We start from the raw sequence: 18,995 nt of genomic DNA on the forward strand, positions 1-18,995 counted from the left end.
TTTGTATGTAGATGGGTTACATACACCCTTCCCCTTCAACTGATGATGATGATTTTGAATTTTGCTTTTTTTAAGCTTTAGTCCAGCTTCTTTTAATAGCCTTCACTGGTAGGGAGCTGTGCAGGCAGCAAAGTGGGAAAGGGTGTTGCAAGTCTTTTACTGAGGCTTTGACAATTGTTACACAATTGAGATAAATGAGGAGAACCAACATGCTTGTGAATTGTTCTCAAGAATGTTCTCTTAAAACAGAGGGTAGGAATCTGGGTCAAATCCATTTGTTAAGTGGTGTTTTAAAATTCTTTTATTGCCAAAGCATTAGTTTAAATAGTTATTTATCCATAAGCTTCTGGCTTTGGTTTCTTAATGGAAGTACCAATGTAATTTTTTAAAATGCTTTTCTGTCCATAAACTATAACTTGACTATTTTCCAAACAAAATTTTTAATCCTAGATTCTTCTGAAAGTAGTTCTTGAGGGGTCCATTCTCACTCATACACACACACCCACCTACCCCACAACGCCATCCCTCAACACCCCCAAACCACCTTCTAAGGGGTTGCTGGGGACTTCAGTGGGAAGAACAATGAGAAGCAACGGAGATTAAAGGTGCTGATGAACTATCAAGGAGATCTGTACTTAAAGTAGGAGCTTGTTTTAGATTTAGTCAGTGTAAAATTGTTCCTGTCATGTTCATCAGGTTTCCAGTCTAAAGGACTACCTGTCTGTCCGCCGTGTCTCTACAAAGCAGGCACACTGGTTTTTCTACAGCTTTGCCTATCTTCATTCAAAATGTGTCCTTAGGAAGACCCTGCCTCGCCTGCCCTGCCTCCCCGCATCTGTGTGGAACCTTTCATTTCCCCGCAGCCCTGGACAAGGGCATATAATGAAACACCAGTTGTTGGCTAAGAAAAAGGCTCAAATTACTTGTCCATTCCAAACAGGGCCTTTGGATCCCTCCATTCAAAGTCAGCATTTCTTTTCCCCTCCCCAGTTTCCCGGGTTGTTTTTTTGAGCCTGTAGAACTCACTGGTGCTATTTAAAGTAAGCCTTAGAAATAAGATTCAGACTAAAACACAGTGGCCCTTGGCCTTGAGTCCAGATGCTGAACTCACTTTGATGCCTAGTGGAAGCAACAGGGGCCCTTAATCACTCAGGCAAAACTCTGCTGATTACAGGAGTGAAAGCACTTCAGGATTCCCTGTGTTGGCACAAAGACAATGTTTTGTGAGAATGTACTGTCAAATAGACAGGTGTTGAAACAGTGCACCTTTCCTACTTGCTAACTTCCACCATTCACAGAAAAAACTAATAGAAATGGTGCTTCTAATTTTGAGTTTACTGAGCAAGCAGACTACAATGCTTGATGTTTGAGTAAGCTGGTTTCACTGACTTTTTGGGCTGACAGCTTTATCAGTAGGGACAATTCTGTAAATTAAAAATCAAGTAGTTCCCAACTTTCTGGACATGGTTTTTTCTAAACTCCTGGTCATGTCCTTTCTCTATCTTCATGTCTTTGTAGCTGTTTATTTCTGAAACATGAACCTGTAATCTTAAGCTCAATAACTGATTGCAGAAGCAAGGTACCTTCTGTACAGCCCATTTATAGACAAGAGTATTACTAATTTAGTCTTTATTTCTCCTTAGATTGTCGAGTTTCCAGGTGACTGGACAAGTCTGGCAGCAGCAATAACAGAAGATGGAGGTTTTGCAGTATGTAGAGCTAGATAAAATAACAGTCCAAAGTTGACAAACTTCTCGCGTTTATGTGAGGCAAATAAAACTCATAACTAAATTAGAACTGGGTAAACATATTTTACCTTGGTTTACCAGAGGGCTGGAGCACCTCCCCTGTGAGGACAGGCTGAGAGAGTTGGGGTTGTTCAGCCTGGAGAAGAGAAGGCTCCAGGGAGACCTTAGAGCAGCTTCCAGTGCTGAAAGGGGGCTACAGGAGAGATGGGGAGGGACTCTTGATCAGGGGGTGTAGTGATAGGACAAGGGGTAATGGGTATAAGCTAAAAGAGGGTAAATTTAGACTAGACATTAGGAAGAAATTTTTCACTGTGAGAGTGGTGAGACACTGGAACAGGTTGCCCAGAGAAACTGTGGATGCCCCATCCCTGGAGGGGGTCAAGGCCAGGCTGGATGAGGCTTTGAGCAACCTGGGCTAGTGGGAGGGGTCCCTGCCCATGGCAGGGGGTTGGAACTAGATGATCTTTAAGGTCCCTTCCAATCCAACCCATTCTATGATTCCATACCCTTGACCTTACCACTGAATTTTTCAGACAGATTACTGTATTAAATCTTCTGTATGATCCATTGACTTCAAAATAATCTTGCTATCTAACAGCACAATGAATAATGGGGCTTGTCTGAAGCAGAGTAGCTTTGAAAGAAAAGATTTAGCTGGCAAATAGCTTTCTTTTTCTCATGGAAGAAATAAAATATTTTTCTTTAAATAGATGGATTTCTCCTTAGCATAGGTAAAGTATCATGCTGACAATGTTTTGAAAGATTTCTGTAATAAATTTAAAGAGATTATTAAGGTGTTTCCTCATGGAATTTTGGGTCTGTGTTTTCTGTTTTCATTTGGCATTCACTTGTGGCGTTGGTCTGAAAAGATGCTGTGCTGGAAGGTGCTGTATTGAATGATGTACACTTGAAGTTTCCCTCTTGCTGCTTGTAAGAAGTGTGATTCCTATTTGATACCTGAAAGCGGAGTGAAAAATATCTTTTGAGAAACACGGAGCTCACAGATGCTCCCTCGAAGGTGCCTGTGCCCAGATACCCCAGGCCAACTGCCTCCCTTAACGCTTTTGCATTGAATGAATTGCCTGCTTAAAGCAGATAACATCCAGTTTATCTCAGCTGTGTTGAGGGTGATTCACCTTTTCAGAAGCACCTAAATGATTCACACAGTTGCATGCTATTGACTTTCAGTGATCCTTTGGCTCCTGTGTACACAAACCATTGCTGGGCATGGGATTAAGTCTTCTGCTAAGTGTTTCTGAGAATTGTATGAAGGTAGTGTTCAGCAGTTGCCTGGAGCAGCGGTGTCTGGTGGAAGTCTGTTTTCTTTCAGATAAGGACCAAATCAAATGAGCAGGGAGGAGATAAAAGCAGGAGTGGTGAAAAGTTGGAACAAGTAGAAGCCTTGCTCTACTTCACCTGTAGGCAGATACACGCCCAAATGTGTTTCTTTGAGCTGCTGTACTTACATTTCGGATGTTCAGCCCCTGCTGTAGTTCCTGCACAGAAGGTCCGTTTGGTGCTTTGCAAAAGTGCCTTTGAATAGTTCCACGTGGAGAGACTACTGTTTGTGTCAGCAAGTCAAAAGCTTCCAGGTCTTGTGTGTTTCATTTCAGGGACCATCCCTTCCCTTTTGGGGAGCATCTCTATGTCTGCACAGGTGTAGTGTACCTCCCACATAGCACGGAAAATGAATGCTTATTCTAGCACTTGTATAGCACCAGGAAGTACAAAAAAAATGCAGAAGAAACTACTCTATCTTCCCTAAAAATTATATGCAGGGAAAGGATGGAATGATTAATCTCAGCATAGTAAAACAGAAAATGCTTGATACATCATTATGCATTAAATATTCTTTAGTAATAGATTTAAGTGTTGTACAGTCCAGTAAGGCTGTAGCCACAGTCAGCATCTGAAAGAACTTGCTGTCAACAGCCTGTTCAGTTTCAGCTATGTTATTCATACGATTCATTCCTCCCTCCAGCTGTTTCCACAAATTGAAAGACTTTATTTCAATTTATAAATACTATTTTCCATGCCCAAATATCCATCCCCCCAAGAAAAGAAATCCTAACCCTATAAAAGCAGCCATGTGGAGTGATCCTTTGAGAAGAAAGTCCAAAAAGGCACAGTATTGGAGTTGCCATCTGCAAAGCTTCAACAGCTGGTATTTCTCTGCTGTGTATCTGTGGCTGGGTGGGGATATTGGGCACAGCAGAGAATACAAGTGGGGTGTGGCCGCATTCCCAAAGGGCTCTCATTTTTTTTGTGTTGTGGCTTCAGTTTTCTCATTAAAACTGGAAGGTCCAAAACTTGCTTCTGTGAGAACTGAATGGAGCAATTGCTTGATGTTTTGGTGGTACAGCTACAGTATGAGATTAATTTGTCACTCACAGAAACTCCAACTGTACTGGCTTTTTAATGGGAAGACTGGTCAAATGGTTAAGAAAATGCAGATGTCTGGAACAGCAGAGATAATACTCTCTGTAAAGCTCTCAAACTTCAAACCATCTTCACACATGTATTTTCTTTAGAGCCGCACCTGGAGTATAGCTGCTGTGAAAATTCAGCTGAAGTGAATTGCATGTTTTTCACACCCTTAGACTTCCTAGGATCGGAAAAAGGATCATTGCATGACTCTTGCATCTAAAACATATGATAAAGAAAACCTGTTGTACATGGATGTCCCACTGTGCATTCTTCCTCCAGGCTAAACAGGAAAAGATTTGTCTGGGGAAAATGAGGTAGGAGTTCAGATTATCACAGATATTAGGCACACACCAGAAAAGAGATGAAGTTATTCCATCAGGAAACTGCAGGAACTTGTGCTCTGTAGGAATCTGTGAATCCTGGTGAATTTATAACACCTACAAATTTCAAGGCAAATTATCAGTTAAAATACATGAGCCTCAAATCATCAGATGAGTAGTCACAAAAGATATTTGAAGTGTATTCATAATCTCATAAGTCATTACCTTCTGGAGTCGCAAAAGGCATTTATTTGGTTCTAGCAGGGTGAGATCTGCTGTTAGTCAGCTTTTGCCCATTGTGCGCTAGGCACAGCTACGATTCTATCTGCCTCTGTAATACAAATCACCATCCCAGCATCATAAAACGTTTAACAGGTATTTACCTACCTTTTGGAGGACTAGGACCGAGTTTTGAATGAACTGTGGCCAAGTTTGTGGTATCAACTGGAAACCATGTGGAATCTGGTAATGCAGACTTCGTGCCAGACAAAACTGATTCATTTCTGTGTTGAATGTTTAGATTTGTTCGTTAATCAAACCCAGGAAAAAATACATTCATGTGAAGCTGAAACTGAAGAGTTTTAATGTAATAGATTTTATAAGCCTCAAAGGCCATATTTGTTTTATGACGATGGGATTTTTAGTGGGAAAACATTGTTTATACCCTGTGTCTATACTTTATTCTAGCTAATTTACTTACTGGAAAACAAGTTTTGTTTGTGAAGTTTATTAACAAATTGCGTGTGCAGTATTGTGCATGTACAGTTGTGCATAACTTCACCTATGCAGCTGTAATAATTTGTTTATTTGTAGATGCACATTTTCAATTCTTTGCTTACTGGTATTGGAAAGATCAGCCTGCATACAAGTTAAATGAAGGAGGAACAGTGAAGGAGAAGGAGGCAGTGATACAATTTTATTTCTGATATCATCCTCTGTGAACGCTAGCAAAGGAGTGTCTGATACTAGAGTTTACTGACAACTGAATAAGCATAAACTCTGTGAAAGCCCAGTAAAATTCAGGTTTGCCCTTTTGCTAGGTGAACGATATGATATGATTAATTGTAACAAAAATCTGTTTTGACACTTTTTTTTGTTGATGAGTTGCGTTGGGAATAGACAGGCGTCATTCTGAAGCTCGGGTTGATGCAAAGTTACTTTTCCAGAGTGATGACACTTTAAAAGAGAGAAAAAAATATTCTTGTACAGGGAGCAGATCCAAATTAGACCTCTGCTCTGTTCAGCTGAAATCCATAAGAAAGAAGAAAAGGAGGATGAATGCCAGCTCCAGTGCCAGGGTGGACAACGCTGCCATTGGAAAGTTTGCTCAAATATGGACTCCTGTAAGATGGGGAAAGTTTGAGTCAAACTTTGTTGTAGGCTCATTCACTTTTGGAGTGAGAGAGCACATGTGTGCAGATAATAGATTTTATACCCTGCCCTTGTCTTGAAGAAGATATTTCCATATGGGTGCTATACTGAATTTACCCTACTGCGTGTGGAATGCTCTCTGCTTGGAAAGAGGCCAAAACATTCCCTGCAAGGGAGAAGGGGCTGAAATTGTATCTGAACTGAGTGTTAATCTGTGTCCCTCAGGCTTATCCTGTGGTGGTTTCTGTGTTGCAAGGGCAATGCTGGATATGCCTTTTCAGTGAGATCATTGCAAAATCAAATTGCTATTAAATTATATTTTTCTCACAGTTTTGAATTAAGTTAAAGTAGGAACACCACTGCTAAAACTTTGGGTAGAAACGCTGGTGCTGGAGTGACACTGCAAATACTGTCTGGATAAAATTAATCATTTCACACAAATATTTTAAGTTCGTGTTACATGTTTCAATATCGTTAAGCATAAGCGATAGCACGTTATGCCACTGCAGCCGATCTGAAAACAAGAAAGGGGACCCTGTTCCCGAACTGGCTACTTGTTCTTCCTGGCTACCTCCAGCTGAATGGAAGGGCACGGGATCGTGCTTTCTTCTTGACTTGTTTTTGAGACTGTGTACTGTCGTGCCCTCTCTGGCATTACAGCTGTTAAGACTTGCAATGTGAGCAGAGAAGTGGGATTTGGGAAATCTGAATCACCCGTGCAAGGCGCAGCATGGGAGCAGTCTGCATGAGACCGTGCCACGGGGTCTTGTTTGCAGGGCGCACGGGCGGCAGCGCTTGTACGACTGCTCCTGTGGGTCTTGGTCCTCTCCAATGAAAGAACGAAACGGTTAACTCTGTAATGCTGCCCTGCATCAGGTTCACTCCTGCTCTGCGGACTGTGAAGAAAGATTGTTCCCCCAGCAGAACTTGCCAGTACAGTGGGTCTATTCAAGCCTGCATCTGGGAAGATAGTTAGTGCCTTCATTTATGAAATTCCTGTCATAGAAGTGTGAGTTCTTTGGAACAGCGGCTGGTCTCCCGAGAGGTCTCTAACATGTCATGTACACAGCAGTACGTAAATCATTTTTGTAAAAGTAAAGAGGAGAAGCTCTTTCAAATCATCAAATACCATCTCAAAGCCTGGGAAGGTTTAAAAGATATTTGATATAATTCATGGTTTGTTTGTGGGTTTGTTTTTGTTTTGCCTCCATTTAAAACCCCCTCATTCCCCTCTGCCACTCTGAATGCAGCGCACACGGGATCAGAGTTAACGTGTCTGCGGCTGCTGCCCGGCTTCCTCGCTCTGCTGGGAACGGCTGTTGCTCCAGGAAGCCTCAACAGAAACCCTCTGTTGGCAGGAGCCACAGTCCATAGCGGTTAGGTGGCTGCAATCAGCGCTGGTGGGTGGGTGTTTCACTGCCTCCTACTACAAGAAATGTTAAAACAGGGTTAAGTGTTTCCAGTTGTTTTCCTGTCTAGTGGTTGGAGGCCTGATGAAAGGAGATTTATAACACTTACGCTTGTGGTAGCTTGTCGAAACTTTCCTTTCATGCAGATGACAAAGGTCAGTGCTGTGGGAGCTGAACCCTTTTCTTGAGAGAAGCGCCTTTTCTTCTGACGCTGCGTACACCTGTGACCGAGCGATAGCTGGGAAGATGCTCTCTACAAATTCACAGACCAGCTTGTAGTGGTGGGAGAAGAAAGCTTATTTACACAGGAGTTATGAAGCCGGTGGATATAACTGAGGACCATGGTACCATTTTCTTTGCAATAGATTCAGTTCTTCATCATTTTAGCTTATAAAAAAAATATCCCTTCTGGGTAGAAAGAGCTCCTTCTCTATTGGATCTTCTTGGAGTTTTTTACATTTGTGAAGGGCAACTCCTGAAATTCCTTATGTTTCTTCTAATGGCTTTTCAGTGTTGATTCACACTTTCCTTTTTTGTTTTAGTGTGGAAGAGTGAAATTCCAGCAAGGCTGACTTAGTGAAAACTGAATTAGTGTTGATGGCTGGAGAGAAATGTAACTTGATCTTCTGTCTCCAGCGCTTGAATCAGGAACTGAAATAATTGTTCTAAGACCCTGGTCGAGTTGCCAGAAAATGGAGCCGTACTTCTGCCAGATAGTTACCGCAGAAGTGCCAGACATTCCTCCCTTCTTTGGGCTTGCGAGCGTGTGTATTTGAGAAGGAAAATACACACAGGCAGCAGGGGACCAAAATGCTTTTCTCTTTGAGATGCTTGCTGAGTGTGCAGTGCTGTGGGCAGCACCCGTAGGGACACCAGTGTGTGGCGGCTGGCAAGGGGCAGATGCACTTATGAACAGGAGATTTTTCCCTGATGTACTCTGTTGACCTGGGGCGTTAGTCACTCTGTCACAGGGCTTGACACAGGATATGAGGTAAAGCCACCAGAAACAGGACCGAAGGGCACATCACACAAGAGAAGCTAGTTCAGTCACTGAAGAAGTCGTGGCTCACTGGAAGGGAGGATGCTGTCTGCCAGCTACTAAGCCCAGCTGCACTGGTTAATGATTCGTGCTTTTAATTGAAACCATTGTGCACTACTATAGCCCTGCCTTGTGGGAGCTGCTGGTGCAATAAATCTTGATTTTTCCATATTAGAAAGCTGGTTCTTTGGGGATTTTTAAAAGTCTTGGGCTTCCCCCCCACCCTGCCTTTTTTGTTGCTATAGCTACTATAATTTTTGTTAACAAAGGCAATAAGAAGCAGTCTGCTGCGCTTAGTTTATGTTATTGTGATTCTGGTATAGCTGCCAATACTCGGTCCCTCCTTTCTCCTCTCCCCTCTTCCCCCCACCCCCTCCAAGTCAATTCTCTAAAGAAACTGCAGGAGTCTGGGAACTGCTAGTCTCCTGCAGTCACTACAGGACTGTATGTGCGTGAGGGATGCGACTTCTACTCACAAATTAGGGACTCAAAAACTTGAGTTTGGGTTTGAGTTTGGGCTTGTATATCAAATGAGCAGATACCCAGAGTTTGGACACTTCCCACGCTCATGGACTCATACCCACTTTGCAGGACAGCAGGAGTTTCAGTCTCTTTCAGTGAAGTATCATGTCAGGTTACCACAGTATCACAGATCCATTTTTCTTGAAGTATCTTTGGGAAAATTCAAAGTTTGTTCCATAAGGAAAATTTTAGCCATGGAATGAAAACATCTCTGAGCATGAGGAATGATGGGCTGCTTTCCCCGAGGGATGGACGGTGCCTTCCCAGTGTGGAGGGGAAGAAGGGAAGCGTATTTCTCTTCCCTCCTGGTGTTTTCTATTGCCTTTTCCCTTTCTAAAAATCTTTTCACTTCCTTGTTTTCTACCTGTGGCTTTTTTGACACAGCATGTTAGCTACCCTTCATCTCACCCTTGTTCTACTAGTCTTCACAACTCTCCTGATGTTTGTCTGGTCCTCACCCTTCCTCCCCCTTTCTTCTTTAGTGTGCTTCTCCTGTTTCAGCGGCACGGCTAGGAAGAAGGTTGAGGTTCACTTGTTTTGCTGGCACCACGCTTCTCTCCCGTGTTTTCTGTCTGTTCAGTTGTCTGAGGTGGGAGATGGAGCTCAGGCAGGCAGGACCGCACCCTCTCCCGTCAGCCTGCTCACACCGAGCTGTGGTTTATCATCCTGGGAGCACAGGGGGCTTGGTTTTATTTGTTTTGGCTTGGAATGTGTAGAGTTTAAAGGAGAGGGAGGCAGTAGCCGAGACATTCATAAACATGAAAGGAGTCTGAATCAGAAAACCACTGTGCCCAAAGCAGGTGCTCATTGCCCCAAGAGATGCCAGTTTGCAGGAAGGCAGCCGCAGCAGATGGGAGAGGGTGGTTTCAGTGACCACAGAAGCTGGTGAGGAGTGGCTGGTCTCTGTTACTGATGAGTTTTCTGTTGGTGACAGCTGTGTGTCTAGGCTCCACCACATTTCTGGAGAACTTGGACTTACGAAAGAACATGTCCTCACTGCTTACGTGTGAGCTAAGTCATAAAGTTACTCCTGGTTCATTGGTAAAGCAATGATATTTGGAGAGATCAAACCACAGATTCATGAAGTAGAGTAGGAAAAATAGGAGCAGCTCCGGGAAAACAGGCCACTCAACCAGATGGCAGAATGTGGGAGAGGGGGTTTTCTCTCTGGCGCTGAATTTGAGGATCTCACCTCTAAGCAGCTTTCCTAAGGCTGCAGAAGAAATCCATGTCAGAGCTCAAACACAGCTCAGAGCTCCTGCATCCTGCAGATGTTGCTTTAAGCACAGTAACGTAATTTCTAAATGTAAACAGATACCTCTCCTGAACAATTCTGGTACAAGTCCCTAGTACAAACAACAGACTTGCCTGCCATCCCATTTGCTGCTGCTAATGCCTGTGTCCAGGGTAACTTCTGGATGTACTATGGATAGAAGGGAATTAAGATCTTCTCTGTGCCTTTCTGCAGATTCCCTGGGTAGCTGCCAAGAGCAAAAGAGACAGACCCAAGGTTGTTCTCATCTCTTTGTACAAGCCAAGACAGTTTTTGGCTAATATTTTCTACTTACATCCATGAGGTTTCCAGCCAGTTCTTTATCCTCCCAGGATGCTTTTAGATCATGATATTGAGACAGTCCATCCAAATTAATGGTTGCTTCACTAGTAGTGTTAGCGTTGGCAGCTTAGGTATCACAGACAGGACCTGCTTCTTGGAGATGCTGACTCAGAACAGTAACACAAGTACTAGGACATAGTGATCTAAAGAGAAGGAGATTAATTGCAACCCCACAATCAGCTCTTGACCTTGCTGAGGCACCAGTATCAAAGTTCTTGCTTGAAACTTGAAACTGCTGCTTGAAACTAAGAAAACAACACTTTGTGAAAATGTCGGCTTGCCTTCTGCTTATACTGATGAATTTAGTTTTCCTTTACTGCATGGTATTAGAGAGAAGTCAAAGCACTTCGTGCAGGACAGCATCTGTAGTTGCCATCAGTTATTCTGCTGAAGGCCTCTGTTTTTCAATCCTCCTGACACTCATGAAGCATCTATTGCACATCCTTCTCCAGATCCTCCTTGCCACCTTCCTCTGAAGTTAGCTTTCCTGGAGATATCTGCATTTCCTAGGAGAGTTGGTTATCCTCAGACTGCCCTTGCTGAATGCTTCCTACAGCCTTCTCTGGGAGCAAAACACTGTTTGCATCTCTGTACAAACCTCGTCCTTCAGTGGTCTCAGATTTCCTTCGACTCCTGTTAGCTATCTTGCCTGTTCCCTTCTGCTTAGCACAGGGGAAAGGCAGTTACACACACTGGATGCTGATCCAGGGCTTTCGCTTCATTGCTCTGACTCCAACAATGCAACCACTTTGTTTCTCTCTGTGTACAGCCAGGGCCAGCATACTGAAGGTCACCTCCCCTCCTAGCAGAGCATGCCTGAACCTGAATACTCAGTGTGGCAAATGACCTAACCTGCCTCACTGGATTTGGGAGAAACATTTTCATCAATCCCTGCTTTATTTCTTATTTTGCTGCTTTGTTTGCTTTTCCACTAAGACCTCTGGGGTGTTGGCCTCTTCCCTTCACCCCATCTGTCTTCCCTTTTTCCTTTCTTTTTCAGACCATTTCCTTTTATAGCTGCTTACTCTGTCAGGGGAGGAGAGTCAGGATAAAGCACAAATCTGTTTGTCCCTCTTCCCTCCCTGCCATCACTGACCATTTGTCTGCGTGGAGGTTGGAAGCAAAGTGTGTCCCTGGCCATCCTGGCCTTTGGTAGGTGTCTTTTCTCTTCTCTGCTCTCAGGAAGGACTCTGCAGAAGGAGTCTGAGGCAAATATGCTAAAAGAACTCTTGTGGCCTTCTGGAAACAGGTGAAAATAGTGCCATGAGCTGCAGTGGCCCAGCTGGCCATTTAAACCCTTCGATCTCTATGCATTTCTCTGTGGTACTGTTTCTCGGATGGTCACAAACAGTCAGTTCCATAATGAAAGGCTATTTCAAGGGTTTTCAAGCTTTGTGTCTCTTAGGGTACTGGAGAAGAAGCTCGAGGATCTGTTTAGGCAGGCAGTGGGAAGCCAAGTTATTAATTTATAGCTCACTGCCTGCTCTGCGATAATTCTCTGGTTATATTCTTACTCCTAAGCATGCCCTTATACAAGGTAATTTGGACAGTGTGTTACCCTAAACATGTACTAAGAACGTCTGCATGGAGAGTTCACGTGGAGTATTCAGGATGCTGTAAATTCTCCTCTGTGTACAGACGAGTTCTGACTTGTTTCTGCTTTCTAGAGTATGAATTGAGAAATCAAAATTGAGGCAATTTGTCTACACTGGAAAGTTAATTCAGGCTTAAAGTACAATGTAATAAAGATCTTGTTAAGCCAACCTCTGTATGGCTGAGTGTACACAGTAAGGAAGCAGCTCAACAAGCACAACTCAAGCTATTTACCCAGTGACTTGTAAGAAATGTATGGCAAAATGAAGACTGAATCCCTCTCTCTCAAGTTTCTATGCAGCTGCATGAAGAGCTTCCTTCCTCCCATCACGCGCTATTAAAACCCGGCATATCACTGCTGTTAATTGCACTCTAGAGGTGCTCTGAGTGGGAGCCGTGTGTCTGGCAGGAAGGAAGGGAGGTGTGTTACAAACACTGGTGACAGCAGCTTGCTCTGTGTTATAGCTGTGACCCGTGGTTCGCCTCGCACGATGCTCTGATGAATCAGAACCTGCAGTAGTTGCAAAGTCAGGATGCTTCTCAGCTGTCCACCAGACTCTGTCAGTCAGCCTTGGGGTGAGGAAGGTTCGGTCATCAGTGTCAGCTCAACAGGGAAGTTCTTTTGAAGACTGACTAAGACTTTCAGCTTGGTTTGTTCACTTTATGCCTCCCCTGCAGCCTGTGCTCCCAGGCAGTCTGTACTAAGCGGTGAACTGTGCTTTGAATTGCATTGTGATGTTTTTAGGGACTGGTGGCACCCTGTGGGAAATACCAAAGGACAGGCTATTTTCTCATATTTTTTTGTGATGCAAAAAATATTAATGAAAGGGAATCTTTGTTCCCTAAAGCTAATCTACTCTCATTCCTTAGTAAAATTATCATCTGTTCTTTTGTGTCACAAGAAACAATTCATTATTGTGCAAATGATGCTGATGTTGCAATTTGAGGACTATGACTTCATTGAGGAATAAGCAGTAGGAGCAGGTGAGCTCCTGAGACTTGAACTGGTGTTTTCATACAAATATCCTGGGGATGAAGGGAAAGGACAAAGGAAGTATAATACTGAGGAACTGTGACAGATGTTAGGCACAATTTATAAGTAGGCTGTTTTCACAGCTATGTCTGGTCATCATGGAAATGTTTGTGTGGCGTTGGCCAAACTATATACGCCTCTGATTATTTTGTACTAAGCCTTTATTGCAAAATGTGATAACTGAGGACTTTCAACAAATCAGCGTTCATTAATTTATTTTTTTAAGGCTTGGTGAAAGGATTTAGCAGATTGTGACTGACACTCAAGTACAGAGGAAGGAAATAAGAAGTCACTTTTCTCTAGTAAAGCCTGATCCAGATCTGAGGTGCACACATATTTTGCTTCCCGAAGCCACTTGAGAGTGATGTGGATGCTTTGCATCTAAAACAGAATTGTAGTGTATGAAATTTAAGAGTCTTTGTTATATCAAATACATGAGTTTCTACTGCATCTATGTCAGAAAGGAAATGTCTCGATGAATGTTTTTATTCTTTTTGTCTCTTTTTGTTGCCAAAAAAGTCCACAATCAAAACAGGTATACCTGATAAAAGCACGTAGTTCCTATAAAAATGTTCTTTGGAATCTCTACAGAAGTCCTCTCAAGGCAGAAATCTGTAAAGATTTTATTGGACTTCCTAGTTCATCAGAACTGATGTTGTTCTGGGAGGACATAATTATCTGTTTTACTGGAAGGGAATAGGCAAGTTGCCACAAAACTAAGCTGCGACTCAAGCTTAGCTATATAACACCTTGAAATATGGGCAAGATTTCCTTAAAGCGCTCAGAAAAGCATATTAATGTTTTAAACTAACTTCTCAATGCCTAGAGACGTTCTGCTGCTGCTGCTATTAAGAGAAAAATAAGTAGCACAAATCGGTTACTATTAATAATATATTCCTGAGAGTTTGTCCTTATTACAAGGTACTTTTTCAACAGCGTGAGTTTGTCTTAGCAACCCGTCCCTCTTCCCTGTAATGCCTTCCTGTGATGTCTCCAGCTCTCTGCCCTGTGGGGCAGGCCAAAGCAGGAATATTTCCCTGTATTTTCCCAGATCAGTGGAATTTCAAGAGGGAAATCATCTGCCTCAAAAGGCTTCAGAACACATGCAGATTTCAAGAATCCAAATTATACCTTATAAATTATATTGATTGCAGTACAGATTGGTTCGGTCTGGGACAGTTAAGTGCAGGTTAATCTTTGCAACACATGAGACAACAAGGACATTACATACCATGAACTGTCACTGACAAACCTCTCTCAAAAATAACAGCAGAAGTCCAGAGCAGAGCAATCTTACGAACACGCTTGATGTCCTTGCTGGACATACACATTTTCTTTGTAGAATTTGTACTTGTTTTAGTGATAATGCCAGGAGAGAACTACACTAAAAGGCTCCCTTCTCAAATCACTAGAAACCCTGCATATATTCTTCTTCAGCACCTTCTGCTCTGAGCTGCAGCCTGGGTCCCAGCGAAAGCCTGGCTGAGAGGGCTGGAGCCATGAACACGTTGTCTTTTGCTTGTGTGAGTACAGTGTTTGTCAGTAAGCAGCAGAATCTGGATTCTTCTTCATTAAGCTGACAGAGAAACAATGCTAGTGTTCCTGATGCTCAGAAAACTGGCTTTGAAGCATTGCAACATACTCTAAGGACTTTTTATTGGAACTGTGTATTTAATGGAAAATATGCTTTAGAAATGAGTGAAGAAAATGGAGTGCCATGAATCTGTTTTAAGTGGGGAAAAGGACCATATGGATAGGAGGAGATATTGAGCCTAGTATTAAAACCAACAAAAAAAACCCCAACAAACAAACAAAAATCACACATGTCTGTTGAGCTGAAGAAATTTCAAATGAAAAGTCCTCTTCTGCTCCCATTATACTAACAGAGTGGAAGATGGAATGATTCAAATTATGAAGATGTTTTCTCTAAGACATCTGTTGATCTGATACATGTATAAGACATCTGAGCCCAGACCTGAATAACTAGGCTTAAAGTAATTCACCTTACACAGGAGAGGAAGGAATGGGTTCTTGCTATGCAGGAACTGATGAATACACTGTAAGTAAAAAAAGCAGAAGGTTTTCTTGAGACCTCAGGAGGCTCTCGGATAGTACCAATAAGGCACTGTTCATTGCTGTGACTTTTCAGGTGTTTACTTCAAGCCTAGCTCTAGCCTTGAACCACATGGAATGGGAGTGGGCTGAGGAGCAACTTGCACCATAGTGGGACTGGAAGTGGTTCTTCCAAAGTATTGGGATGCTTTAGGAAGTTAAGAATAATTTTAAACTGCAGAGGGGAGAGGCGTAGGATTTACACCTCCTCCGCTAATACCTGTTAATGGAATTAAAGCTTCAATGATGCCGTAACGTTCACTAGCACAAAGTGGGATAGTTTTCAGTGCCCCACCTGTCTGTAAAAAAGCTCCAGGTCCCACTTACATTTGCACCATTTGGGAAGTGGAAGGAAACCTTCAAGAGGGGTGGAGGTGGTCCATAAGGAATGTTCTGTCATCAGGGCTTCCTGCAATGATAAAAATCTGCTAGGAAATATCTGCACTGCAGCAGCCGTGCTCAGTCAGCATGGTGAACCTTGCTTGGTACTACCAGCAGATCTCATGATCCCATCACACCCTTTTTTATATTTGTCTGTTGTCTTTACTCTTTGACCCTGGCAAATGGTTTGTGGAGGTTTTAGATAAAATGGGTGTAATAATAAAGGAGATCTAGATTTTACCATCAGGGCTCATTAAATTACTCATTTGAGAGTTGTTCTAGTGAAATTAATGAGACCATGCCTGGAGTAAAGCACAAATAAGGCTAGAGAAGGGTTTCAGAGTAATTATTTAGATTTACAAATAAAACAGAATTCTGCATTTTTAGGCAAAGTGTAGTTAGATGGTTAATTAGGCAATGCGCAATCTGTGTGACATGACTATTTTTGGATTTGTTTTTAACAGTATGTCACAATACTTCAGAGATTTTGGTTTTCATTGCTTTGTGAAGGATAATTTGCAAATACTGTGATGGAGAATGCTCTCACACAAGCCCAAGGGATGCGAATCTTACCATACAAGTCGTAAACTTACAGGGCTTTCAGACTCATTTGAAGGCTCTGAAATAGCTTGCTATGTGACCATAAAATTTTCTCTGTTTTGTTTTTTTGTGGGGGTTTTTTTGTTTGTTTGTTTGTTGTTTTGTTTTGTTTTTTGGTAGTAAGCCCTTGCTTTCAGCCACCTCTGTAAATTGTTGATTGACTATTTTTCTGCCACGTTCAAGTTATTTGGATTTTCTCTGTATATGCTGGGATGATACCAGCATCACCTGCAGTAAAATATTCAATGCAACAAAAGCATTACAGAAAAGTTGCATAGAAAAGTCAGTTGATACCACCATATATACCAGTCTCAAGTGTGTGGGAAGAAACATTTCTGTCACTAAATTTAACACATCTTGTGAAAATGTGCTTTTAGAACTGAATTCTTCTTTTGCTTGAAAACAAACCGGTTTGGCTTATTAGACATTTAAGGTAGCTTTGAAATGCAGGTTTTAACTAATAACTTTTTTTTATATTGACCACAATGATTTTTATCAAGCTTTTGGGAAGCTGAAATTTGAGAAGGGCAAACCTCCCATGAAAAGCAAGCACCTGATGCATATGTATGTGTACTTTTTTTTCATTGGATTTTGGGTATGGGAAAAGTGGACTCCTGGTGTGCTTTTATGTTGTTGTTTCCTATCTTTTTTTTTTTTTTTTTTTTTTTGGTGGTGGTGTCCCATCTTTTTGAAGGTCCATTTGTCTGCTTTTGGTCTTGAACAGAAAAGCAAATCTTGGAAAATCAATGTAACACATGTTCACAGTTCTTATTCACCTTGTGCCACATTTGTATCCCTTATTTTTCTCACCTTAATTGCTAGTAAATTATTCAGATTTTAAAGGCATTGAACTGATGAGTGGAAAACATTTAAAAAAGCTGCTGACTGCCTGTGGAATGCAGAGTCCTAGAAAGCTTGGCCCGCGCCAGCGGGTTTCCTTTCCTGTCCCAAGCAAACCCTTTTCCAGTGGGAACAGGCAGTTCTTTACAGTCCCCTTATCTCGATAATGTAACACTAGCAATAACACTGAGACACTGAGGGAATCTGGGGAGCTTCAGTGTAGAAAAAAATGTTACCAACTGGGGAAAAAAATCTCCACTTAATCTGAGAAAATTGATACAAGACAATTGGAGAAGGACAAGTAGACCTGGAGTCTGTGGTCAGCGTGATTGACTCTGCCGCTGGAGCTGCAATCTGCAGCAGATTTTCTGACCTTATTTGTGGCAGAACAGTTTGGAATAAAGTGGTTTAGTGAATGTCCTCCTCACTGCGATGGGTCTGTTTGTACAAGGATTTTGTGTTGTCAGTACCCAGCTTGCTTTTAGCATCACATTACAGTTGGCATCTCAAGCAGTCTGGATTTACTGTGGGTTTGAGTAAACAAGAAGTTTTGTAATACTCCTTATTTTTGCATTAACTATGCCATTAATGGTTGTAAAAAGTGGTATTTCTGGTCAGACCCTGGGTGGCAGCGCTGCAAACCATGGTAGATATTTTAGGCTATAAACTAAGGAGCACCTCAGAAACCACCCAGAGCACGTGCCAGCAGAGCCACAGGATCCTTGATGATAACTCCTGTAGCATCAGGTAGAATAAGTGATGTCTCATTTCCTTCATGAGGGACTCTGCTGGCATTTTAGAAATCTTATCATGACATAAAAATACATTTCTCCCTCATTTTGTAAGATGTTTCTCAAGTGATTCCAGCGAGAGAGAGAATTGCCACTAGGAGCAGTGATCTACAGCAGAGAAACGTGGGATATAGTCACCAGAGGGGTGTGGTGGTAGAGGTTACCACTTTTTCATCCTTGGGATTGCATCCTGGCCCATATCCATATCCTCATATTCTCCCTTCAGCCGCAGCACAGTGTTCCTATTAAGATAGAGTGATGAGGGCAAAATAAATGGTGGTACCGGGCTGTTTCTTGGGTGTTACGCAGCAACGTTACAGAAGTAAGGCCCGTCTTCTGGGCACTGAACTGGATATATCGGGTTTTTACCATGGCTGAAATTAAATTTACAGCTTTTGAGTTGTTACCAAATTACTAGGAAATAGCTAGGAATTAGAATGATTCTTTATATTACCTGAGGTCTTAAAAGTGTGTCCTCAGACAGCTTTACTTAAAGAATCTCAGGGGCAATAGAGAAAACCACTTGTAGATACTTTCATGTCACAAGCAGATTTGAAAATTGCATTCAACATATTTTCTATTGAATATATTTCACCATTAGACAATATTTCCATAATAGAGCTGAACTTTAAAATTGCAAAGATTCTTCATTCCTTGGAATAGCTTTAGTGTGGCCAAAATACCACAGCTGCTCATAGGTGTGGTATTTGCAAGTATCACACAGTGCGGTTACTGGGTTCTCCACGTATGCTGAGGATGGAAGAACCACACCAAACCTGGGATATTTTGTGAACTTGGTATCAAGCTATGTTCATTAGACATGCCAGAACCTGACGCATACGCCTAATTCCCATAAGGTGTCTCCCTTTATAGCACTGGGCTCTGATAAACTTGGCTGTGGATGTGAAAGAGGAGCAGTAGGGAAAAGTAGGGTTTAGTTTTTCGGGATCATAACTCGACTGATTGCATTTTGTAGAAGGAAAAGCAGCTTGGAGTTTTGCCTTTACACAACATAGCACTTCTAAAGGTCTTGAAAGTTAATTGTCATTCGGGCTTGTTGAGGCTTAATTTACTTTTCTTCTCACAGATATCCACATTTCTATCAAGCAGAAATGACCATGACTGCCAACAAGAATGCCAGTGTCAACAGCAGAGCTGGAGGGAGTAAAGTGCCTCAGGACACTCTGGATAGGT

General features: G+C 42.2%; 1 protein-coding gene across 1 annotated transcript in view; it reads left to right on the forward strand.

Moving 5' to 3' along the window:
* Positions 1-18,913: 18,913 nt before the first annotated feature.
* LOC104465821 (suppression of tumorigenicity 5 protein-like) overlaps positions 18,914-18,995 on the forward strand; it is a gene marked incomplete at its 3' end in the record, with an annotated part of 34,794 nt that continues 34,712 nt past the window's right edge. Inside the window, exon 1 of the mRNA XM_010079018.1 lies at positions 18,914-18,993. Coding sequence (XP_010077320.1) covers positions 18,914-18,993 — 80 coding nt within the window. The remainder of the gene's footprint in view (positions 18,994-18,995) is intronic.

This window comes from Pterocles gutturalis, unplaced genomic scaffold, assembly GCF_000699245.1.
Source record: "Pterocles gutturalis isolate BGI_N339 unplaced genomic scaffold, ASM69924v1 scaffold28603, whole genome shotgun sequence".
NCBI classification, from domain to species: domain Eukaryota; kingdom Metazoa; phylum Chordata; class Aves; order Pterocliformes; family Pteroclidae; genus Pterocles; species Pterocles gutturalis.